The 25,635-nt window shown below is 42.2% G+C and overlaps 1 protein-coding gene across 2 annotated transcripts in view; it reads right to left on the bottom strand.

Annotated features, from left to right (window-relative positions):
* The window catches only part of ENTREP1 (endosomal transmembrane epsin interactor 1), a 76,800-nt gene extending 51,873 nt beyond the window's left edge, over window positions 1–24,927 (bottom strand). Inside the window, exons 1-3 of one of the 2 annotated variants that reach the window (XM_075597714.1) lie at window positions 24,251–24,926; window positions 13,417–13,473; window positions 5,558–5,668 (exon numbers count right to left, since the gene is read on the bottom strand). In XM_075597714.1, coding sequence (XP_075453829.1) covers window positions 5,558–5,668; window positions 13,417–13,473; window positions 24,251–24,622 — 540 coding nt within the window. In that variant the 5' untranslated portion in view covers window positions 24,623–24,926. Of the gene's footprint in view, window positions 1–5,557; window positions 5,669–13,416; window positions 13,474–24,250 lie in introns of both variants that reach the window. The other variant, XM_075597724.1, reaches the window with a different exon arrangement.
* Between the last annotated feature and the right edge of the window lie 708 nt (window positions 24,928–25,635).

Genomic DNA, 25,635 nt, shown 5'->3' with positions numbered 1-25,635 from the left:
ATATTTCCCACATGTTCCAAGACTCTGGTACGTAGTGGTCTGATGGTCTTCCCAATGTATTGCAGTCCACAGGGACAAGTCAAAAGGTAGACAATGAATTTAGATCTACATTTGACATATCAGTTTCCTTCTGTTCTTCCAGATTTCAAAATATTTTATTTATTTATTCATAAAAAATTTAAGTAGAGATTGTTTATAGTTTATACTTAATATTTTAGAATTATTTTTAATATGATATGTTATTATAATGTCCTCCAATTTTGGAATTCTTTGTATGTCTTACATTGAATTTTAATTTTTGCTATCACATTTGTGACTCAATGTTTACATCTTCGATTTTGAGCATATATCGTAAGGTAAATAACACACCTTTCCATTGGTTTATTATCAGCCAATGAGAAGCAGAGACAGGGCACTTATAGTACGGTAAATAACACACCTTTCTATTGGTTTATTATCAGCCAATGAGAAGCAGAGACAGGGTACTTATAGTGTGCAATTACCATCATGAAACACTCCTGATGAAACCTGCATAGGTGAAACGCGTAGAGTGTAATCCAGCATTGGTGAGCAGAGGGACACATGAGCTGAGACCGGTCTGCACTACCTTTCCTGACTCCACGCTGTTGGAAGGCGCCTCCTGGAGATGTGACGATCAGAGTGACGTCAGAGGTGGGCGTATCCAAGAACATCTGTCTGCTTGCAGCTCGATCTCCAGTCAGCCTGAGGGATTCCCTTCCAGACACGTGAGAGCAGGCGTCACACGCCATACAGATTGTGGAAGCAGAGTTCTGTTGGTGCGCATATTATATCTGAAATGCGTGATTATATTTTGTAAAATGTGAGTGCATTTTTATACTTTGTATTTTAAGAAGATAAAATTTGAACAGTCTGAGCTATGTCCTGTATTTCTGTTCTATTCGGATAAGGTCCCAATACACACACACACACACACACACACACACACACACACACACACACACACACACACACACACACACACACACACACACACACATCTCGGTGAAAGCTGCTGTTTCGGGATAAAAGATACCTTGATTTACATGTGTACTTTGGGAAATTTGTAAGTACAAATTTCTCTGGATTCTACTAAGAACTCATTGAATATCCAGTTTTTTGAAAGGCATATTTGCACTATTTTGCTTCTGTTTTTCTTTCCACATATATATCTGCGCTCCCCACAAACATCCTATACTTTGCCAAACAATATCTAAAAAAGACAGCCCAGTTCTGGAACAGCATTCTTTGGACAGATGAAACTAAGATCAACCTGTACCAGAATGATGGGAAGAAAAAAGTATGGAGAAGGCTTGGAACTGCTCATGACCCAAATCATACCACATCATCTGTAAAACTCGGTGGAGGCAGTGTGATGGCATGGGCAGGCATGGCTTACAATGGCACTGGGTCACTAGTGTTTATTGATGATGTGACAGAAGACAGAAGCAGCCGGATGAATTATGAAGTGTAAAGGGATATATTGTCTGCTCAGATTCAGCAAAGTTGATTGGACAATGACCCAAAATATACTGCGAAAGCAACCCAGGAGTTTTTTTAAGGCAAAGAAGTGGAATATTCTGCAATGGCCGAGTAATCCCCTGATCTCAACCTGATCGAGCATGCATTTCACTTGCTGAAGACAAAACTTAAGGCAGAAAGACCCACGAACAACAACTGAAGACAGCTGCAGTAAAGGCCTGGCAAAGCATCACAAAGGAGGAAACCCAGCGTTTGGTGATGTCCATGCGTTCCAGACTTCAGGCAGTCATTGCCTGCAAAGGATTCTCAACAAAGTATAAAAATGAACATTATATTTATGATTGTGTTCATTTGTCCAATTACGTTAGAGCCCCTGAAATAAGGGGTCTGTGTATGAAAATGGTTGCAATTCCTAAACGTTTCATACAATATTTTTATTCAACATCTTGAATTAAAGCTGAAAGTCTGCACTTCTATTGCATCTCGGTTGTTTCATTTGAAATCCATTATGGTGGCGTACAGAGCAAAAATGATGAAAATTGTGTCAGTGTCCAATTATTTCCGTACCTAACTGTAATATATACACACATATATACATATATCTATATCACACACAAAGTAAAAGTCCAGCACACTTGGGATTTTTCTAAATGTGATCGACGTGTCGGTTCCCACTGGGATCTTCGTCAAGAAATGTGCTGGACTCTCCTTCTGTGCCATCTTGGTTTCTACTTTTTAGGAGTACGTTACTACATTGCCTCAACACACATACACACACATACACACACAATTGGGGTTGTCCACAGCACTCTGGAGTATATAAAAATTTTTTTTTTATTGATGCCTTCAAAATACAAAAACTAAAACAATGACGTGCAACGTTTCGGGCCGCAGTATCTATAGCCTGTATCTGGTGTGTGTTTATTGTGTTTATTGTGTTTTTGTATGTCTATGGACTGCTCTCATTGAACAGTGTATGACATGCATGTGGGTATGGTGCGTGTATCTGATGTGCGTGTGTCTGTGTATGGTGGGTGTTGTGTACGTGTAACGTACATCAGTGTTTGATGTGTGGGCCACCCAAATCTTTGGCTGGTTTGTTGATGTTGCCCACTGCTACAATTTGCCAGTCAGCCCTTGTCTGCAACCCTGTCTTTCCCATTATCGCTTAGCATACAATGCATCCATTGCAGCCAGGGATTCTGGGTAATGACATGCAAATGAGCACTCACAGTGTGCCACATGTTATAAACACATTTTAAATCTAGTTGTATTCTTTTAAAAATCACCAAATAATGTTACTTAAATGTACTACTGAGCAGTGCTTTTCTCTTCTTTGTTAGACTGGGACATGTAAAGTACACTATGCATACAGGCGGGCCACGGTAGTGCGGCGAGTTCGGTTCTATGGTCCCACCGCAAAGTAAAAAAATCGGCGGAAAGCGGAACCGGCGATTTTCGGCATCTGCGCATGCGCAGACCGGCAATTTTCCCTTCTGCGCATGCGCAACCTCTGTTCTGTGCATGCGCAACCACCGTTCTGCGCATGCGCGACCTCTGCACCCCCCCGTTCTGCGCATGCGTGACCTGGGCAGCCCCCATCCTGTGAATGTGCAGACATGGCGGCCCCCTTCCCGGTACCGCTGTATGAGCGGAACGCCGTAAAGCGGGCCGCCGAAAAGCGGGGCCCTTCTGTATTTAAGTCAAACAACTAGAAAGAGACAGAGACAAATATATACAATTTACTGCTGTACATATTCTATCTATTTTTAAAAATACATGCAGCTGGGCAAACAAATGTACATGTAAATCATGCGTTTTCAGTTCTTAAGGCCTTTTGTAACTAAATCTAAATAGTTTTCAGTCTTGTTTAAAGCAACATTCTCTCCCCCCCCCCCCCCCCCCCGGAGCCTATATGAGTTTAATACTTTAACATGACTTTTTAGTATCTTGATCACCGAGCGTGCTTGCTTATAAAAAGAATAAATACATTTTTAGTGTTAAAAATCATGATTTTCTTCCTCTCTGGCGTCTAACTTTTAGAATACATTCGGTCCTGGGGATAACTCCATTTTAAAAACCACATCTCCTCAACGAAACATCAGATTTAACAATAAATACAGCTTTGGAAAGGGCAAGAAGAGATCTATTGTAGTATGCAAGGCAGAAATGTGATCAGTGTGGATTGCGCTTTCATATTTTTCTACCCTACATTCAAATGCAGTACCACAAAGGTCCCCATGCAGAAGATTTTAGTACAATTTATTTGAATAGAGCTGATCTTTTTTGTTTTACTGCAAAAGCGATTTCACAGAATATTGAAATGGGGGGGGGGGGGGGGAGGGAGGGGGAGACGGCTACATTTAGGTGCAATTCCACATACCGGGCAAAAAAATAAACTTTTATAAACAGTGTACAAGTCTACCTGGCTTCCTTTTGAATTTTGGTGGGTCTGCATTACCACAGTGACACCGCCTTTCCGGCAAATCCCGATCATGTGCTCATTCTTGGGGAATGATTTTCCACGTCACCGCTATAACGTGAATAGAAGCAGACGGTCCTCGCGTTCCGCTCTCCTGGGGAGCGTTGATTGTGATTTCCCATTGAAAACGAGCAAAGAAGACACGACACACGTACATCATGAGGGGCCCCCAGAGTGCGTCCAAATGTTTAACCCGTATGGGGTGAAACCAATTTAATTATGCTACACGCAAAAGGTTTGGCTTCTTTGTTTCTCAACAAAATGCATTTCTGAATGGTGGAGCGTTTGTCGATTATTTTCTTTACCGTTACTCAAACCCTGTCCTTATCAGAGAGCCAATAAAGATAATGGGAGAGGAGAGAGTTGGGACTTACTGTATGGCTGCGCAAATTGTAGTTGAACACACAGTGACATCAGAAAAAAGGAGTAGCCAGAGAAAATCAAACCTCTCCCAAGTCTGAGCTACCAATATTTAAAAAGACAGTGGAAAAAAAAGGCATAAATGGCACGGTCATTAATACACTTTGGTCCTAGGATTAACACGAGATTACACATTTTTAGCTCTTCCCTAATAGTTGTGTCCACAACATAATGTTAGCGATGTATTTGCAGGTCACTCAAACACTGCAGAGATCGGGAAGAACCTTGATGGAAGGAACGCAGCAACAATTCCTGTTATACAGCAAATAAGATCTGTATCTGTTACATTAAAACTTACTTTGCTACATCTATCTAGTTGCCCACACATTCCCTACATACCTTTCGCTTGCACATCACAGACACAAACATAAAACCATTTGGCTGCCTAATTATTTAATGTGTACAATATGCGTTCTAGGGAGAAATGTAAACAATGAAAGGAAAATAAAACCAAGATGCTGAAATTTTATTTCCTGTCTTTTGAAAAAACATTTTTGGGGGAGAAGCTGCACATTTAATATGCCGTAAGAATGGAATAGAACACATTTACTCTAATAATATGTTATAATAAGTATATACAGTACATATGTTGCACTGTTTCTCTCTCTCCCTCAATTCTCAGTTGAACCTTCCTCAGGGATACCCCATAGGACCAAAACATCGGGTTTGTTATGTGACCATTGACATTTCTTTATTCGTTTTAGAAAGGAAAGGTATACAGGGATATACCAAATAAGTAAACATGGGAAGGATGTTGGTCCAGGGAGTTATCTGACTGTCAATTATTAGAGCCAGGAAGGAATTTATAAGTACAAATATAGGATAAGTATCAGTCTAAAATTAACATAGGTTGAACTTGGTGGACATATGGCTTTTTTTAACCTCTCTTGTGCTGGTTCTTCAATAGTCTTGGATGGTTGATATAGATGGTTCAGATAGAATTGCATTAAGCTGTTAAATACATCTCTCCATGTTCCTAAAATAAAAAATGATGCCATTTGTGATTCAACCGGCTCTTAACCTTTCTTCATCTACAGTATCAGGAGTGCTGCGAAGTTGCATGTTGCACAATGTACACCAACTACTGAATACTAAAACCATGATGTTCTCAAGTCAGGAAAACACACTACAGTTATAATACAATCATCAACTCACCAACTGACAGCTGGGAACACTGGATACAAACTGAGCTCCCTGGCATCCCAGGATAAATCCAGCAAGGTTCAGAAGGACACAGACGACCGATAACATGACAAATAGGTTTACCTTGAATGGAAAAAAAAAACACAACAATATTCAGACCAGCAGTGTTCAACCGTGTACCGGAAAACTCTGTGGGTTCGCAAGAAGTCCCTATCCAGGTGAATTGGGTGGGTAGGATAGGCTGGGGTTCCAAGGAGTGAGAAGGGTTGTTATAAAGGTTTCTTGGTTCTTAAAGCAGCAGTTCAAGCAATATCTTATGTGTGTTTAAAAAAAAAAAAATGTAAAGACTTTTTAATGGATTCTAATGCAACGGTGCACAAAGTGAGGGAGTGGATGGTTGCAGATGCCCCGCGCTCTTCCCCGAGGCATTTAAAATGAAATGCCGGGGGATCGCGTGAGGCCTCTCCAACTCACTTACCAGTTTTAAGAGCTGCTAAGATGTGTTGCCAGGGCAACGCGGCATCCAGTGACGCCGCGGTGTCATGTGGAGTGACGTCACACGTCAATCTCCATGGTAACAGGGTCATGTGACATCACGTCACATGACCCCGCGGTGTCATTTGACACCACCAAACAAGGTGAGGGGGGTGCGAGAGTGAGCAGGCAGGGGGGTGCAGCTCAAAAAGTTTGCGCTTCCCTGTTCTAATGTAACAAACATTTTTTGTTTTTATAGCAACCATTTAAAAAGTCGCATCCTCTTCTGAGACCCCTGTGTGTGAGCCCTGCCCTCTCTCTAGCAATGGACCAATTGTATCTAGTGACTGTCTGGTCACATGATCTTCCACACAGAACTTTGCATCTTGGGTCCTCTTCTGCTGCACTGACGGTCATTTAGTGAACCCCCAAGCCGAATATTCGCCGATCGATCACAGGAGAACGGATTGATCGGCAACTTAGCTAATCACTTTTCAGTGTGTAGATTGTATTGATGCACATATTGAATGGAAAATGTTTTTGTTTTTAAACGGCAGCTTGAACCACGCCGGGCTCTCATGCATCAGAAGTGTGTGACGCAACTTCCGGCGCGAGCCGACATCACAGATCCCGGTGTGGGACAGTACAGGAGAAAGGCAGGCAAGCAACTGTGGAGACGCCGGGTCCGGCGGTAACAAGAGGCCTGATCAGCACTAGATAGCCACCGGCAGGACAGTGAGGCAGAGAGGCCCAAAGTATATGTATGTATGGCTCAACCCCATTATAACGCAATCCACTACAACGCAGATCCACTTATAACGCGATCTGAGCATGGCTCCCGATTTAAAAACATCTCCAAGGTTTTTTTATTTTTTAATATTATTATAACATTCAATGCTTTATTGCTCACACTACACTAGAATCGAACCCATGACCCTTTGACTAGTTGCAATTCTCTAGCTGCTACACCATAGGATTGGTGTGATGTAATTGACTCTATAAACAAACAACTTCTACTGCACAGTACTGAAAGGCAGTACTGTGCAGTAGCAGTTTATTTATAGAGTCAATGACATCACACCAATCCTATGGTGTAGCAGCTAGAGAATTGCAACTAGTGTATGAAGGGTCATGGGTTCGATTCCTGCATGGTATGGTAAAATTATTAGTGTAGGGGGAGGTGTGTATGTATGTGTGTGTCTGTAAGCAATAAAGCATTGAATGTTATAATTTTTTTTAAAAACTTTGGAGATGTGCGCCACGCACGTGTACGCAGCCTGATGCTGCAGAGAGGAGAGCTGCAGATTCCGGGTAAGTCCTTGCGCGGCGGCCATTTCGCGATTATAACGCGGTCTCATTCTGTGGCCCCCGAGCACCGCGTTATAATGGGGTTTAAGTGTGTGTGTATATTTGGGGGGATAGTGTGTGTGTGTGTGTGTTTGGGGGGGTCATGTAGGTGGGTTTTTTTAGGGGGTAGTGAGTGTATGTATATATGTATTTGTAATTGACACTGTTTTGCACAGAAAAACAATGAAAAAAAAGAAATAAAGGGACTTATTGTGAGATGCATTTTATTCCCCCACATATTTTGTCGTATGTTAATGCTTATACAGTATATAACTATTAGTGTGTGTACAGTATATGTATCTGTTTGTGGGGTGTAATATTCATGCATGTGAATATTTTGGAGAAAGAAATTTTTTTATAAAATGGCTCTTCTTCCTCCAGAGGTTGCAGTCCCCTGGTATAGAATGCCTGCTAGCAGAACTCCACATTAAGAGGAAAGCCTGCACAACAGTTCACACAGTTGTAATTAAAGATTAAAATCACACAGACAAACATTTTGTAAAAGCTTTAAGAAGGGGAAGTGGCAGGAGCCAAGTTTTGATAGCCTGCTGGGAAAGAGGGACGAGACAGCCTCACAAGCCAATAAATGCAAGAAATCACAAACATAGGCAAGGAACAGCATTCAACGTATGGTGGTAACCGGAAGGCACCACTCATTTGTTTTTTATTTTTACAGCCACTGCTGGTTTACAACTTTTCAATTCCTATTTGTTTAAAAAAAAAAAAAAAGGCTTTCCGTTAGACGTTTGCATCCCTTCTTATTGCTACCTTCCTTAAATATTTCTAAAAATAGAGTACACAAAGCGTGGCCACAAAGGTTAGCAGATGTAGATCCGTTTTTTGTTATATTTCTGTCACAGTATCGCTACAGTTTTTGTTTGTTTGTTTGTTTGTTTAAGCCACTTGGACCACTGGCAAGGAACAATACAATATATTCATACACCGCACAAATTAATATATAATGATAATTATGAATTAATGATAATGTATGAAGGAGGATTGATTTTTCATGCCCAGATGTCCCTAGACTTACTTTGTCCGGTCCCACGGCCATAAAAGTGAAAGTCCGCGGCGCAGAAGACAGTGTCTAGCGCCATTGACATGCAGGGTTTCATGCTTCCGAATGGGACCCCCTGCCACGTTAATCCTCCAGTGTCGCAACCAACTCGGTCGCGTGACTGCGGGTAGCAGCGGCACCATAGACATTAAGGCCATGATTAAAACAGAAATCGCGCGCAACAGCGATATGCCGTGCAGCTTCATAACAATAAAATGCAATGAAAGCGCACATACCAATCACGATGGTAGCGCCATCACTGTTATGATTGCCCTCAAGGACTCCATCTTGAAGTGCCAGATGTTGAGAAAGGCATTTATTTCTTTTAGATTCAGAATTGCTCTGAATCCTCTGAAACGTATTTGTTTTAGAGTTTTAAGTTGTGTGTTACCGTCAGCCCTTATTGTCTTAAGAAATTGTTTTGATATTTTTGGCAAGTACTATTAGTGCACTCATTCTTTGGAGATTCTGGTGCCCCGTTCCTTGGGGTCCCACTTTTTGTTGCATTACAGTGTGTCACACGAGAACGACACTGACAGCGATCCCCAGGCGTGCACCGCATTGCTGGCTATAGGGTAGTTCGATACCCTGCTGATGTCCTCAATGTTCACTGTCAATCTCATATTTTTAATGAGCTAGTTTATAGCATCTGTCTTAAAGGAACCCACATCTGCTTGGGTCTCTTCCTTCTCCGACAAGGAATCTCCATATCCTCATGCTATCTTGGGTAATGCAAAAAAGAGAAAACACAACGCACGACTCTCATAGTCTATGAGAGTCGTGCGCTGTGTTTTCTCTTTTTTGCATGTTCCCTGTGTGATGTTGAGCCATCCACTCTGACAGGCTGCAGACTCTCCACGGATGTTAAAGGTTTTTTGCATCTTATTTTCTTCTCAATTTATTTATTTCACATTTAGGAACACAACATTGTGTTCCCTTAAACCTTTATAAGTGCACTTTTAAATTCACAACTTTATTTGGGTTGTAAACGGTTCACAATTATTTATTTATTATTATAATAAGCTGCATTTGGTGCGCAGTTTGTTTTTTTATATCTTGGGTAATCTATTTTTTTTTTCATTCTTCTTTTGCCTTATCTGATGTGATTTTCCTAGATGTGTATAGAAATGTTTAAATGTTTTGTTTATTTTCTTAGGATGAAATGCCACGTTCTGATTTCTAATAGCTTTGTGATAGGAGTGGAGTGCTTACATTTTTTAGTAGGTTACTTAATAGTCTACTTGTTTTGTTCCCATATCTGAAATATTGGGCTTCCCTAATTGTTTTTTTTTTCCCTCGTTTCCTAACCACATTTCACAAGCTATCTGTTTTTGTAAATACATTTCATTCTTCCTTTATGAAGGGAGTATTTTAAAATTCCCATATTCTTTGGATAGTTCTTGCATTCGCATATGCTACAATATTCCTTTTTTGTAACCTCGCTACATATGAAATATGTCCCCCCTTTGACGTCTCCCAATAAAAAGTATAGGGTTTTTGCGGTGTTCCCTATTTGTTCCACTAAATTGTTTCCATTTGCTTGTAAGACCATTTTCGTTGGTTGCCACAGTTAGGAAATATCCAGGTATTTGCACCTTCTTCATATCCATCCTAACCACGGCATTATCTGATATGACGATATTTCCTATTTGAGCATCTGACACGTTACCCAATAAATGCAAACTTATAAGTATTACAGGGCCAGCCTTATGGTTTGTGGTGCCCAAGGCAGCATGTTGGCAGCAGCCTCCCCCCCCCCCCCATGTATAAACAAAACAAACAAAAAAACGCCCTCCTCCAGTTGGGTGAAAGTTGGATCCCAGCGTCGACAGGAGGGAAGGAGAGAGAGGAGGGAGCGCGGGGCCCAAAGCGGCCGGCCGCCTTGCCCTAAGGCCAGCCCTGTAAAAATCCTAGAGAACGTATTATGGCCATTATAATAAAATGTATGGTCCCTTTTGATTGGGTTTAAATTTCTCCATGTGTCTACTAACCCCCATGGTTTCTTTATAGTTGCATATTTTTTGTTTGTGTGTTGGATCTGGGAGTGTTAGTTCCTGTGTTTGACCTATCTTAACAATGCGTCTTGTATGGAGTTCACATCTCCTCCCACAATCAGGTTTCCACTTGTAGGTCCCAATATTTTTGTTGTAATGTCATGGAAGAATTTCACATCATGGTCATTAGGAACATATAAGTAGGGCCCTGCTTCTCAGCGTTCCACTTTTCGGCGTTCCGCTAACTTAGCGGTACTATTTGCTGACTCCACCATGTTTCCGTGCATGCGCCGAAGGGATCATCCAACTCCGCGCATGTGCAGAATACTGCATTCTGGGACGAAGAAGGAGGGAGGAGGGACGGGATATAGCCAGTGAACATAGCATTGGTGCGCTCTGCGCAAAAAAAAAAAGCTATGTTCTGTTTTTCGGTGATTTCCACCTTTTTGAGCGGAGCCTGGAACCGAACCCGCTGTATGAGTGGGGCCAGCTTGTATGTTACATTGAATATATTCTTTAGTCTACCAGTAAGTTTGTATTTATTAAGATAGCTATCCCTGCTTCCCTCCCCCCCTCCCCTCTCGCAGGGGAGAAGATACAGTATCGTAACCAATCACACTAACTATGTATTTGTCACCATGTTTCTGTCATCATAACTCTATGCCCAGGACATACTTCAAAACGAGACGTAACTCTCAATGTATTACTTCCTGGTAAAAAAAACATTTTATAAATAAATCTCTCGACATTTAACATTTTCCATAGAGTCTAGGTGAGTCTCCTTTCAAAATGCAATATCTGCTTTCTGTTTTTTCAGGTAACAAGATCTTTTTCTAGGATTGTTCAACCCCTTGACGTTCTCAGATATTAGCTCCAGTTTAATGTCGGGGATTGGGATCACCTTGCAGTTATGCTCACTCGTATTATTTCATTTTGACCACATTATAAAAAAATTTATGGGGGGGGCGCACATCCACGCGCCCCCCCCCCCATCTAGTCAGCTTTCTCCCTTGCACCCTCTCTTTTTTTTTTTTTTTTATCAGGTGTTATGGCTTCAAATTCTTACATTATGAGCCCAGAGCAGGTTTCCCCCTTTCTTATTTTTTTTCCCCAGCATGACACATATTTTTCAATAAACAATTAAGTCTTTTGTGGTTTGTTGTCAACCGTCTGGTGATTTGCTTTGCGCCTTTGGAAGATGGGGATTTGTCCTGGGAACCTCAAGCTCTGCCTGTTGATCCTCTGCTCTCGACGTACACCTGCCTCTGCATTTGAATAAAAGATTTTCGTGTCCGAGTCTGCAACAATCTTTACTGTGGCAGGGTATGTTAGAGCAAACTTTGTACGTTGTTTGAACAAAAGCGTGCACTCTTTCCCAAATCCCCTCCTCTTCTGGGACACACATATAGAATACTCCTGAAATAAACTGATCTTTTTTCCTTCATATAAGATCCCTTCTCACTCTTTGTAAGCATTCAGCAATTTTTGTTTGTCCACGAAGTTCAAGATTGGTGTTATTACTGGTCTTAGTCTGGAATTGTTTTTTTCTGTATTGTTGTTGTTTAATGTTTATGAACCCAATTAAAAAAACTATTTAAAAAACAAACAAAACAAAAAAAAAAAACACACAGCAGCAGTCCAAGCTGCCTTAAAAATAAAAAATAAATAAACATGTTTTGTTTTTTCCCCTTTAATATGTGCATCAATACAAAACCACACGATAAGGAATTAGCCAAGTTGCCAATCAATCGGCGAACATACGTCTCGGGGGTTCACTAAATGACTGTCAGTGCAGCAGAAGAGGACTAAAGTTGCAAAGTTCTGTGGGGAAGATCATGTGACCAGGCAGTCACTATATACTATTGGTGTACTGCTAGAGAGAGAGGGCAGGGCTCTAAAAGGGGTGTGCCAGAGCCTGTTTCAGGAGAGGAAGGGGGATGTGACTTTGTAAATGGTCGTTATAGAAACAAAAACGCTTGTTACATTATAATACATTAAAAATGTCATTTAGAAGTTTTTTTTAAAAATGCATGTTGCTTGGTCTGCAGCTTTAAGAGTTGAAAAAAATGCTGTATTATCTAATACTGCAGAACTGATTTATTTAAAAATAAATCAATAAAAAAACATAAGATTAATAAATAAGCAAAAATATGCAGTGTTCGACAAACCTATACATTTGCTCGCCCCGGGCGAGTGGATTTAACCCCCGGGCGAGTAACTATTGGCCCAAGCAGCACACGTTTGGTACTAGGTGGCGAGTAGATTTTTTTGTGTGGCGAGTAGATTTTTTGGTGATTTGTCAACCACTGAGAATATGCATGCTTTTTAAATACCTAGCGTCCAGAACCAGTTTCCTCCCTAGTGGGGAACTAACATTTGGCGCAAAAAAAAACCAACCCGCTCTGTCATGATGCCATCTGCTGGTATCAAAGCGCTGTGTCCCTCCCAACAGAGAAGCGTCTCCCACGGGGTCACGGGCAGATGCCTGCAACAAGGCTGTATGAGGCTGGCAATAGCATTCCCAGGGCGGCGTGAAAGCGGCCGTACGAGGCAAGCTGGGTAAGGAAATCCCCTCCTATTCCGTTTAGGGCGGCATCAGCGCGGCCCTCAGAACAAAATACACACGAATAAATGAAGCCGCCAGGGAACCTGCCTGACGTCTTTCCTAGGTAGGACAAGAATAACTGACCTAAGGCGGATAACGCCCCCTCATATAGGGGGTCACAAGAAAAGCTTGTCCTACCAGCTGTGAATTCGTGTTTGGCTGCCAAGGAGGACATAGAAGAAACAGTACATTTATTAATTGGTCTTGATAAAGGTTCAGGAATAAGTTCTTCAACAAATACATTGCAAACTAGTGTGATGGCTGGCAAAGGACGGGCTCTTTTATTGCCGTTATAAAAGATAATATCTCAGACACATCTACCTACAGTTTACCTTGCAGCTATGTAAGAAAAAGAAGCAGTGATAATTATCATAATGTATATAGTTTTACTTACTAGGAGAACCATTGGCCTCTTCCATGTTGTTAATCCTATTATACCTGATAGAATGACCTGCAATAAAGACAAAAGCATAAAGCTTACTATGAGAATCCCAATATTTATTGATTACATGTAAAAACAATAAACTATACAAAGTATTTGCAGCAGCAAAAGACACACAGACATGGTTAAGGACTGACAGGTAATGTAGATCAGCACTGCCACAAACTCAGCATTTCTGCGCTGATTTACGGCTGACTTGTGAGATGTTTACATAACTATCGTATTCAAATAATCAATATGTTTAAAGCAGCACCCCCCCTCCCCCACCCCCCAGAAGACTACAGTATAGGAGTTTAACTCTTATCAAAGTAAAAGAAAGTGCAAATAAGAGCTTGTTTTGATGCATTTCTCCAATTTATGCTCACGTGTGGGTCAAATGTATCAGTGTTTCTTATATCTGACAAATTGTTGGTCAGAAAATGTTACATCACCAGACCTTGTTGTTTTGACACAAATACAAGATACAAAAGTGACGCAGATGCAGAGTTTGCTACATCATAATCTGTGCATCATGTAACTCCTCCCTAACTCCTCCTATTGTACACACGGAATATAATACATCTCATTATAACCTGAGCATCATGTAACTCATCCCTAACTCCTCCTATTGTACACACAGAATATAATACATCTCATTATAATCTGTGCATCATGTAACTCCTCCCTAACTCCTCCTATTGTACACACAGAATATAATACATCTCATTATAATCTGTGCATCATGTAACTCCTCCCTAACTCATCCTATTGTACACACAGAATATAATACATCTCATTATAATCTGTGCATCATGTAACTCCTCCCTAACTCATCCTATTGTACACACAGAATATAATAAATCACATTATAATCTGTGCATCATGTAACTCCTCCCTAACTCCTCCTATTGTACACACAGAATATAATACATCACATTATAACCTGTGCATCATGTAACTCCTCCCTAACTCCTCCTATTGTACACACAGAATATAATACATTTTATTATAATCTGTGCATCATGTAACTCCTCCCTAACTCCTCCTATTGTACACACAGAATATAATACATCTCATTATAACCTGTGCATCATGTAACTCCTCCCTATCTCCTCCTATTGTACACACAGAATATAATACATCTCATTATAACCTGTGCATCATGTAACTCCTCCCTAACTCCTCCTATTGTACACACAGAATATAATACATCTCATTATAACCTGTGCATCATGTAACTCCTCCTATTGTACATACAGAATACATTACATCTCTTTATAATCTGTGCATCATGTAACTCCTCCCTAACTCCTCCTATTGTACACACAGAATATAATACATCTCTTTATAATCTGTGCATCATGTAACTCCTCCCTAACTCCTCCTATTGTACACACAGAATATAATACATCTCATTATAACCTGTGCATCGTGTAACTCCTCCCTAACTCCTCCTATTGTACACACAGAATATAATACATATCATTATAACCTGTGCATCATGTAACTCCTCCCTAACTCCTCCTATTGCACACACAGAATATAATACATCTCATTATCGTTTTCTAGTGTTAAAATAAAAACATAAACATCTTTAGCTCCAGAGGTTACCATGGTAACCTTCGGACTGCACTGGGCTCTGGGAAACTTAATTTGAACCTCCCGAACTCCTAATATGTCGAAAGCTTATATCTCTTGTACGAAGAATCATAACGTGGTTATGATTTTAAAAATAAAAACAGCTTTGGAAAGGGCAAGTAGAGCTCGATCTCGTAAAGTAGATTTCTAAAAAAAAAAAAAAAAAAAGGCAAGCAGCGTGGATTCCCGCTTAAATGAAAATAGGTCCTTAAACATTCAGAGTAAAGAGATGCCACTGAAAGCAATAGGATTTATTTTTTACTCATAAATCTGATGCCGACTTTTGCACTAAATAAAAAATTTTTTCTTTTCTCCAGAGCTTCACCCTGTGCAGCAAGTGGGAGGAGGCGGCCACTTTGTGCAGGAGCTGCTTCCAATACACGCCAAGCGCAGAAAAGTGAGGGTGCTAGGGGTAGATCGGGGTTTTTACCCTTCCTGCCTCCTCTCTAGGGCTGCCGGGTGTAATCAGAATCTCGAGGACCTGCCAGTGCCCCCCGCCCCTCCCTCCACAAATGTGTGTGAGAAGTTAGGCAGCAAAACAGTTGTTATGACAGAGACTTGTTTATGTTATCTAAAAATCTCAAGCGTGTGGACAGGAGAAGCCATTAAAGAAAAAAAAAAGAAAAAAAGTGGTCAGGGTCCAGGAAATGTGCTATTTAAAAGTACGAGGGATTGCCCCTTAGAGTGAACGTGTTAATGAAACGTCTATATGACAGCTGGAAGTTCACCTCCTCTTCTCTCATATCTCCCACTCAGCTCTGCATGATAACATCTCCTGCTCTCTAGGCGTCCGATATCTTAGCTACAGAGACAGGTTCCCCCCACTGTGTGTGTCATTCTATGTCCCCCTCTGTGTGCCTCTGGTGTGTCATTACGGGTCACCCCGCCATGTGTCATTCTGTGTCCCTTCCTGTGTGTCTGAATGAACAAGTTATCTCAACGTAAAACAGTTTACTGGTGTAATGGGGTTCTCCTGGTCCCCTTGTTACCTGCGCTGCCAGGGGTATCGGGGGTGTCGCCTGAGCCAAGCGGCAGACCGCCGGCAGGTCTGGAAGGTGGGGGCCGAGCAGGGAACGCTCCAGTACTTCGGAGGCCCCGCAGCGGCCCGACAAAAACAGGGTGCCGCAATGATGTATCTTGGCGCATGCGCAGAGTAGATGTGCGACGGGGCATCCCTGGTAGGTCGCGCATGCGCAGTGTAAGTGTGCGAACGGCTGGCCAATAGATAGGAGGCTCTGAGCTGGGACTACACTTCACCATGAGTCTCAGTAGGGTCAGAGGGGGCTCAGCAGCCAATAGGGTGTGAGTATTGCTGACAGGCAGGAAGGGGAAGCGTGCAGCAGAGACCACGCTAGCCAGAGTGTCCTGGGAGAGCAAGGGGAGAGGAGGTGTGCATTGCAGGGGGTCAATGACCCTCTGCATAGGCCAGGAATTCCCTCTAGGCCCCAGTACAGGCCCAGAGTCACCACCAGCTTGTGGTACTGCAGGGAACAGCCATAGATAGGAACAGCATACCCTTTATTGATATTAGTAGACAGGGACACAGTATCTTCCTGCGCTACCTGGCGATCGGTAGTTTGGGATCAAGCTATTGGATCCAAGTAAAGACTCGTGAGAGACCACGCTGGATCGGCGGATCCTTTTCGAAGTACAGTTACCGGCTGCTGGAGCTGGTGGAGTGTGGATAGAGTCCTATTGAAGGACAAATATATTGTGTGTGTGTACTTTATCGTTGCCAGGTATATGCTATGCACTGTCAGACCTCTGTTTCACATATATAACTATAACTATATGCTCTACACTCCTATAGTAAAAGGTTACAAAGTTGTGGATTGTCCTTGTTATTCTTGTCCAGGGGCATCTCACTTATTGGGGTATCCTGGGCAAGTGGAGGCGCTGCCAAAGTACTTATTGTTACCCCAGGCTCCCAGTTCGCGGAGGCTCAGATCTCGCTGAGCCAACAGGTATATACAGCATTAGTAGCCTTTCTATGTCAGCAGGAAAGAGGGTTACATTGGTTTTACCACTAACGAGATTAGGTAAAGATTGTAAAAACACCACAAAGCATTTGGTTACTACGGAGACCCTAAAGGAGCATTCCCCACCTTGCTCCCAGTTTCGTTTCTTAATATAGATTGGATGTAGGTCATACCCAGAGCTGAACTACGCTAATTTAATCAATAGAAAACCGCCATTTTGTTTCTCCCGCGGGCGATAGTACTGGCGGAACCTTCCTCTGTAAGTATCTCAGGAACCAGGACTCCTCTGAGCTGAAATGAGCGCGGTTCAGCTCCAGAGACCCCTTGCTTCCATCTATGTTAAAAAAAACAGGGGGTCCCAAAAAATAGAATCTGCAGCAGGTAGATTCTATATTATCCGAAGCCGCCATAACGTCAATGGGGATTTTTCAGTCGAACGGTCGGACCGCTAACTTTGGACAATATAGAATTGCCCCCTCTCTGATTTGTTTAAAATTGGTGTCAAGCACCTACATTTAACCCAATAATCTTTTATTTAGCCCTAGGAGGGAATGCCTTTCATACTATACGTTAATAAGGGTGTTTTTATTTTCTCCAGGGCCTTAAAGTTTATGCTTGTCAAAGACATAATGACCTACAATATTATCTGTTTGGTTAATTAGTGGGACAAAATTAATTTACAAAGACCAGAAGAAGACCCTACCCATTTACCTTTGGATCTTAAGATCCAAAAACACTTATTGCAACAGAGATGAAAGATTATTATAAACCTCACAACTATTTTGTTATATAAACAATAAAAATGTAACAAATATTTAAAGATACATATCAGGCAGAGTATTAAACCCACAATCACCTAGACCAGGGTTGGGCAATGTTTTCCCCCTGCGCCCCCCTGCCTGCTCTCCTCCTCTGCTCGCGCCCCCCCTTCTGCTCCGGTGTCACGTGACCCCGCGGCATCATTTACCGCCGGGTTACCATGACGACGCATCGCTGGAAGCCAAGCTACGTTAGTTAGAGGCTATGCGAGGTCCCCCGGCATTTAACTTTAAATGCCTTGGGGGAGAGCGCGGGACCTCTGTAACCACAGCGACCCCCAAAAGACAATCTCGCGCCCCCCAGCTTGCGCACCCCTGACCTAGACTATGCCTAATAAGCATGCCATTGGTTTACTTTGGTCCTAGAAGGACCTGCCCCTATACAGCTGTCACAAGTTTGCACCATGAAAAGTGAAACTATTCCCTTGTATTAGACACTGGTGCCGTCTTATAACCAGCACAACATTTTCCTCGTAATACTGGCTGTAATAAATAGGGAGGTTGACCCTTATATTCTCATACTTCCCAGAAACAGTAGGAGTTGTTTATTGCATCATAAACTGTAGTGTGCTCGTTTTTATCTTCATTTCAAGCAGCTGTACAACCTTGTCAGTTATTTTCAGATACAAGTCCAAGTAATGTCCAGAACATCAACACTTCCCAGCAATCACTGTACAGACAACGGGAGATACAAAGCTTCGGATAACGGTCTATCTTGCTCCTGTACCACCAGCCATGAGTGTCAAAGGGAACTAGATATGTCATCAGTAGCTACTCATGTGGCAATTTCTACTGTCGCTCCATCAGTCTCCTATTCTACCGAAGATGAGATTGTTGCTTTAAAAGCAACAGTTCCACTTCTAACACTGCAACACAAAAGAAAGCAGTCATGTATCTCAATGATGTGTTTACGGACTGTCTCGTAAATTAAGATATGATACCCGAGCATAGTTAGGCCCACAAACCTGAAATGGAAAAGCACAATATACCAAATAAGTAAACATGGGAAGGATGTTGATCCAGGGAGTAATCTGATTGCCATTACTGGAGTAATGAATTAATTTATTTTTTCTCCTTTATGAGAAGACATCATAGAATAATACAACAAGAGATAAAGATACCCAATAGTACATGTGATAAAATACATAGTTAAATACTTCAGTGTTAGTATTCTCATGAGTAAGGGAAATTCAGTTAAACCCTATGGCCAAAGCGTTACAAGCCTGCAGCCACATCACGGCATGACCACTCTGCAGGTCCTAACACTACCTGTGACAATGCTTAGTTACCGCTGCTGGATAGAGAATGGCCTCAGTGTGTTTTGTCCTGCATATGTACATGAAAAAAAATGCTTCTTTAAAAGTGGGGTGGGCTTAAACCCTGGGAGGAGGGGTCACTAACCCCCAACCAACTGATACCAGTTGAAAATTAATAAACACACAAATCTCAGCAAGCTCTGGTGTCTGGTGTTCGAGCTTGCTGTGATTGTGCGTTTCTCATTGTATAATGTTTCACTGGGGATTTGTGTTTGCCTTCCTCTGGATCAATATACTGTAAATACAAATGTATGTTAAGTATTTGTCATCTACATTTAACATAGGTTGAATGTGATGTATGTACAGTATGTCTTGTTTTCAACATCATCTCCTCTGTAACTATGTAACATACTGAACGTCAAGGCGGGATTGATGGTGGTGCCGTTGGTGCCACTGCACCGAGCCCCCGCGGTTACAGAGGCCTCGCGATCTTCCCCACAACAATTAAACTGATTGCCGGGGAAGAGCACGGGGCCCCTGTAACTCTCTTACCTTCTCCTTCTCTTCCTGCAAGGTCTCATCATGGCATTGCATTGTCATGGCAATTTGACGCCATTTGCCATGGTGGTGCCATGATGAGGGACACTGACAGGAAGAGATGGCAAAGGAAAAGGTAAAAAGCCCCACACCATTGTCCTACACCGAGCCCTGCAATTTTCTTAGAAGTCCCTGCTGAACGGCTATATACTGCTGTGATAAAGGCTTGGTTAGAGGCTCCTGATTTTAACCGAGGAAAGACTGCAAAAGAAATTGTAAAGCCTGCATTACAGAACATTTACAAATCCCAGCAAAAAATAAAAATAAAAAAAAATATTGCTCCAAATGTAAAATATACTTGAAGAGACAGACATAAAAAATAAATAAAAATAATTAAAAAAAAAGTTAAATAAGTAAATTATTAGGGCAGCAACAAGCAGCGAAAATATATTCTCTCTCTTAACCCTCAGTGAGCAAGTTCAGACTCTGCCTTCATCTTCTAAATTCCATCTACATCCCTCTCAGAGCACCCTTATAGAGAGGGTGCCCTGCTTATTTCCATTACTTTCACCCACCGTGCCCTCATAGGCCTTTATTTAATATACTGTGATGTGGCTTCTCTGATGTGGAGCATAGTTTTATCACATTCATTTGATTGAAGCAGATCTCATCTCCAACACTGGCAAGACAGATGCATGGCATATTGAACAAAAATAACCTCTTACACATAACACTTGTCTGTATTCCACTTGAATCACACTGTTATACATACTGCAGGACCCTACAGCAGGGCTCTTAAACCATCTTTCCAAAGGGGACAGATGTATCGTATGTATGTATATCTTTATTTATATAGCGGAATAGCGCCCACAGCTGTACTCAGCGCTTTACAATACAATACAGGGAATTATAATACAATAAGTACAACAAGCAAAATCAGACAATAGGAAAGGAAATCCCTTCCCCCGGAGAGCTTACAATCTAAGTGGTATGTTGAGAAACTTAGAGACGGATCCAAAATAAATATGTGTAAAAGGCCCACAGTAGTATTATAAATGTAATTTTGGAGACATTTAAAGACTGAAAACTTCATATACTTCAAGAATGTGCAACCATTTATAAACATACAGTATGTACCATATATATTTACATTACTTTATCTGGCAAGTGAATGTTAGAGTGAAAATGTGTACTTAGCAGCCTGAGAAACCACAATGAAATTAGCATGAGCAGAGCGCCCAAGGGCCATTCCAAAGTCCTCTTTTTGTGTTTGGCTACCAGTTGAAGAGCCCTACAGACTTTACTTATATCACTGTATTACAGCATCAGTGCCGTGTAGGTACATACAATAAATTTTCAATAAAGTGAGAGCAGTCAAAACATCTCGTTTAATATTGTAAAAATGTTAAATGTGTTTAGTAACTTGATACGTACTCCCAACAGCCCAACGCCAAAAGGCACAACAAATACCACCTACTGCAGATGGTCTCCCGTTGCCTTACGTTTTAATTTACCCCACTGTTTTGGAAATTATTTACCTTGTATTGTAACTTTATGACGCACTGCGTACATTGTTGGCACTATACAATGGCAGAATTGCCATATGAGAAGCCAGTTCAGCTGCACCAGGGCCCACCACCATAAAGACCCATCCACCATGCTCCGGAACAATGTTCTAGCACCCCCTCTTTTCACACCCCTTCCCCAGGACTTACCTGTGGTACGGGGCTTACCCGGCAGAGGGAGCCCACCCAGGTGATCCTAACACAGAAGTTAGGCCCCACTTGAAGTCAATCATCTCCGGGGTGGGCTTCCTCCGTCGTTGCCAACACACCTGCTCCACAGTTAGGAGTTTTTTTAATCATTGTTTGAACTTGGGCCCACCAGTGACTAGTTCCGCCCCATGCGCTAGATATAGATATATATACACACACACACACACACACACACGTTTTAAATTATGGTGGGTGAAAAAGGCGACAGAAAACCTCCACCTTTAGCATATAGCCAATAAAGAATATCACTTGTGAGCACATTCACATGTCTTCGACAGGTCTGCAACCCTGCCTTTCACCATCATCACCTCGCATACAGTGCTCCCACTGCAGCAAGGGATTCTGGGAAATGACATGCAAATGAGCACACAATGTGTCACCATTTGCCTGGAATATCATTCACATGGAGCCCATTTAAGAGATATATATATCATTATTAGAGGGAAAAAATACCCTAGCGCAAAAAATCTAAGAAATACTATACCCTAAATTGTTAGGCGGTTAAATGGTACCCAGGTTCCTAAAATAAAAATGCAGTTTAAAGTAATAAAAAAAATTATTTAAGATTTAATTTAACGATTATACGAATAATAATTACAACAAATACCAAACTATAAGTTTAGTATACCTAAAACCTTGTTCAAGCTTGAATCCTGAACCCTAATTATATTCAACACTTAATAAAAACATATATAATAATCAAAGCAAACAATTTTATTTTTACACACACTAATTAATGCAGTATAATGACAATCAATTAATATATTCCCAATCAGAGTTTTTTCAATTGATTATGCTTGATGCATTAGGCACTATGGACCACAATAAGAGACCAAGGGGTCTATGCAGAGAGCAGCGCTAGAATAAATTGGAGAGTTTAAGAAAAAGTAGCTTTAATGGAGAGTTTTATTCTCCATATGCAGAAATGGGCGAAATCCGCTATTTTTTAGCATTACTGCATGTGGAGAATTGTAAATGAGGAGATGCGCGCAGCTGAAAGGGAGAAAAAAAAATCGCGCATTTTTTTTTTCTCCCTATAGCCGGCGAGCTCCTGCTTCTTGCCAACTTTAGTTGGCGGAGAAAATTGACGAAAATCGCGCCAAAAACAGCCGCTAGATGGCGAGCGCGCCTTTCTGAATTTGGATATTTTTCAGACTGGCGAGATGTAGGTTCTCGCCAGACGCGCGGCGAGATTTATAAATAGAAAAAAAAATGGCGCTTTTTTCATACCTCGCCATTTTCGGCTGTTTTTAGCGAGATTGTTAATAGCGCTGCTCTCTGCATGAGGCCCCAAGAAGAAAATTTGTCTCCACGTTATGTCTGTTAGGGATTTAATGAACCCTCTTCCCTGATCACAGGGGAATAGAGAAACACAATCCAATCTATTTGGATTTCCTGTAGGGATGTATTATGGCAACATAAATTTACTCCATGGTGTTAAAATAAAATGCTATTTCCAATGGTGTGTGTGTGTGTGTGTGTGTGTGTCACACACACACACGTTAAACCACCACAAGATTGTAGATAGTATCCATCAGCGCCCACAATCTTCTTTTCATACATAAAATTATACATATAGGGACTGTCTATGTATTGGTTTGGCTAGGAACTGGTTATAGAAAGATACTAAATGAGGTAAAAATGTTACAGGGCTTTCTATTTACAAGGGTGTCAGTATTTAGAGGTCTATAAAAACACTAGTTCATGAGAATATTTCTTAGAAATTGAAGACTTGACAGAGAATTTTTTTTGAAGGCAGGTGCTAATAGAAAAATATATTTAGCATCAATTAAGTCCATCATGTTTATTAAACCTTTTCCTGCCAAATTGGATTAAATTCGTCAGGGAAGGACTTAAAATCAGGGTCACCCCTTTACACACAATTGGATTTGAAAAGTATAATTTCTTCAATGTCACAATTTCCCTGTTACACACATCAGTCTCCCCCCCCCCCCCCCCCCACACTTCAAATAGCATCTTCTTACATCCATCAGTTAATCTATAGCTTTTGAGTGTACAGTATTGTCCTTAACACACACACACACACACACACTTTCTCCCTCATCACCCTCTGATACACATCACTTGCTATTAAAAAAAAAAAAAAAAAAAAAAAAAAAAAAGAAGAGAGAGATCAGTTTCTCCAAGGTGAGCCAGAGATGGATTAAATTTAGTGAGGTTTGGGAGCTCTGGACCAAAAAATGATATGGAAATGAAAAGTCATTTTCATCAGTGAGTGTCCACTGAAGTATAACAAGTGCAGGTAAAAATCTGTGAGGTGACAAGTCTGCCTAAAGACATGATCTGTCTGTCATACACCTCAATCACACACTCACATCAGTTACACACGAGTCGCACATACATACCTCACACAAGATTAGAAACACTCAAATCAGTTACACAATCACACAATGTAACACACAGAGCCACAACAATCACACACACCCATGTACTAGTCACAATCTCTCTACAGTTATACACATTCATACAATACCAGACACCCACACATACACACACACACACACACACACACCACATGTACTAGTCACAATCTCTCTAGTTACACACATTCATACAGTACCAGACACACATCAGTTGTTATCACACATACTTTAGTAACACACGGAATAGCATCACATTCACCACCTTGCACGTCAGGAATCAGGATCCCCCTCTTACTAATCCCACATGTGTGTGTAGGCTCAGCCACCCAGTGTATGGGGACAGGGGTGTGTGAGAGCCAACACACCATGTGGTCTCCCTCTGTGAGGAGGGTGCAGCAGGTGACATGCTCATGTACTCACCGAGGATCCAGCCCAGAAGGGGCAGGAGCTCCTGATCTGGGGGGACTTGCTGAGTGACAAAGCCCCAAAGCTTAGAGCCACCGTGCAGCATCCCAAGATGAGCTGCAACAAGCCCAGTGACAGCAGGGGTCTCCCGGGCAGGATCAGCCCGGACCCCGCCCGGCGCCTGGAGGACAAGGGAGGAGGAGGCGGGGGGCACAGACCCAGCGAGCAACCAGGGGGCTGCAGCAGACCCCCGCGTGTCCTGCGGGGCCGGCGGTAATGTGAGAGGTCCCTCCCGGGGGAAGAACTGGAGGCTGCATTGCCCATGGAAGAGGACAACCCGGCCATGGGGCAGCAGGAGCCAGGGAGCAGCACAGGGAGAGACATCATGGGGGGGCTGGAGATGAGGAGAGAGAGAGAGGGGGGGGGGGAAGCAGGGCAGGGAGCCAAGGGAGAAGGAGAAACCCGATCAGATTGAAAACACACAGCCTAATATCTCCTTGCACTGATATTATCACACAGCCAGTGCATGAGGGACCAAAGCACTGACCCCTGCTCACCCTTATTTATTTGACCCTGGGATCCCACCGCCCCTGGTCACTCCCCTTTCTCTCTTTGCTCCTCTTTTTGTGTGTGGGTGCAACCCTTGCTTCCTGCAGTGTTTATCCCTGCATGTCTGTTCCCCCCTCTCCCCCTCTCTCTCCCTTCCCCCACCCCCTTTTCCTCTCTCCTGGGTGCTGTTTTCAGAGGGTTATCCGAGCTAGAAGTTTTAAAATAACTCCAGTGATTAGCAGGAGGAGGGAGCAGCAGGGACAGGCTGGGCTGCGTTTCACTTTCACATTTTTTGGCACTGGAACAAAATGGGTGGGTGCTTTGGGAAGCAGCAGTTCCCCCTCACAGGCTTTAAAACCAACACACAAAATAACTAATAAAGACAACAATGAAACCTTTTTTTTCTTCTTTTAAACGATAAGGTCTCGGAAATTAAAAAAAAAAAAAAAGATTTGGCAGCCTTGATGCGAGAAAAAGAGGTCAATGCAGTCTAGACACAACCCCGCTGTATCATGATTGGGTTTCAACTACCAGAGAAAAATAATAGCCCATAGCTAACCTGTGATGGATTTAGTTATATCAAACCCTGCGGAATTATTCTAGGGGAAAGGTGTCTCAGAGCTACACCCTAAGGCTGAGTCCCCGCTGGCGCGGAGCGCATGAGCACCGGGTGTCCTGCTTGTATGCGCGCGGGGGAGGGGGGGCATTGCGGGTGGTTGAGCGCAGGGGTAAGTATCGTTTTTTGTTTACCTAAGCGCCGATCGCGGGTGAGCGTGTGTGCACCGCGTGAGCAGGGATTTACATATAGCTATATATGTAAGTAACCGCCGCAAGCGCCGCCCGCTCAGCGC

Source organism: Ascaphus truei, chromosome 1, assembly GCF_040206685.1.
Source record: "Ascaphus truei isolate aAscTru1 chromosome 1, aAscTru1.hap1, whole genome shotgun sequence".
NCBI classification, from domain to species: Eukaryota; Metazoa; Chordata; class Amphibia; order Anura; family Ascaphidae; genus Ascaphus; species Ascaphus truei.
This window is presented reverse-complemented; position numbering and strand designations above follow the sequence as displayed.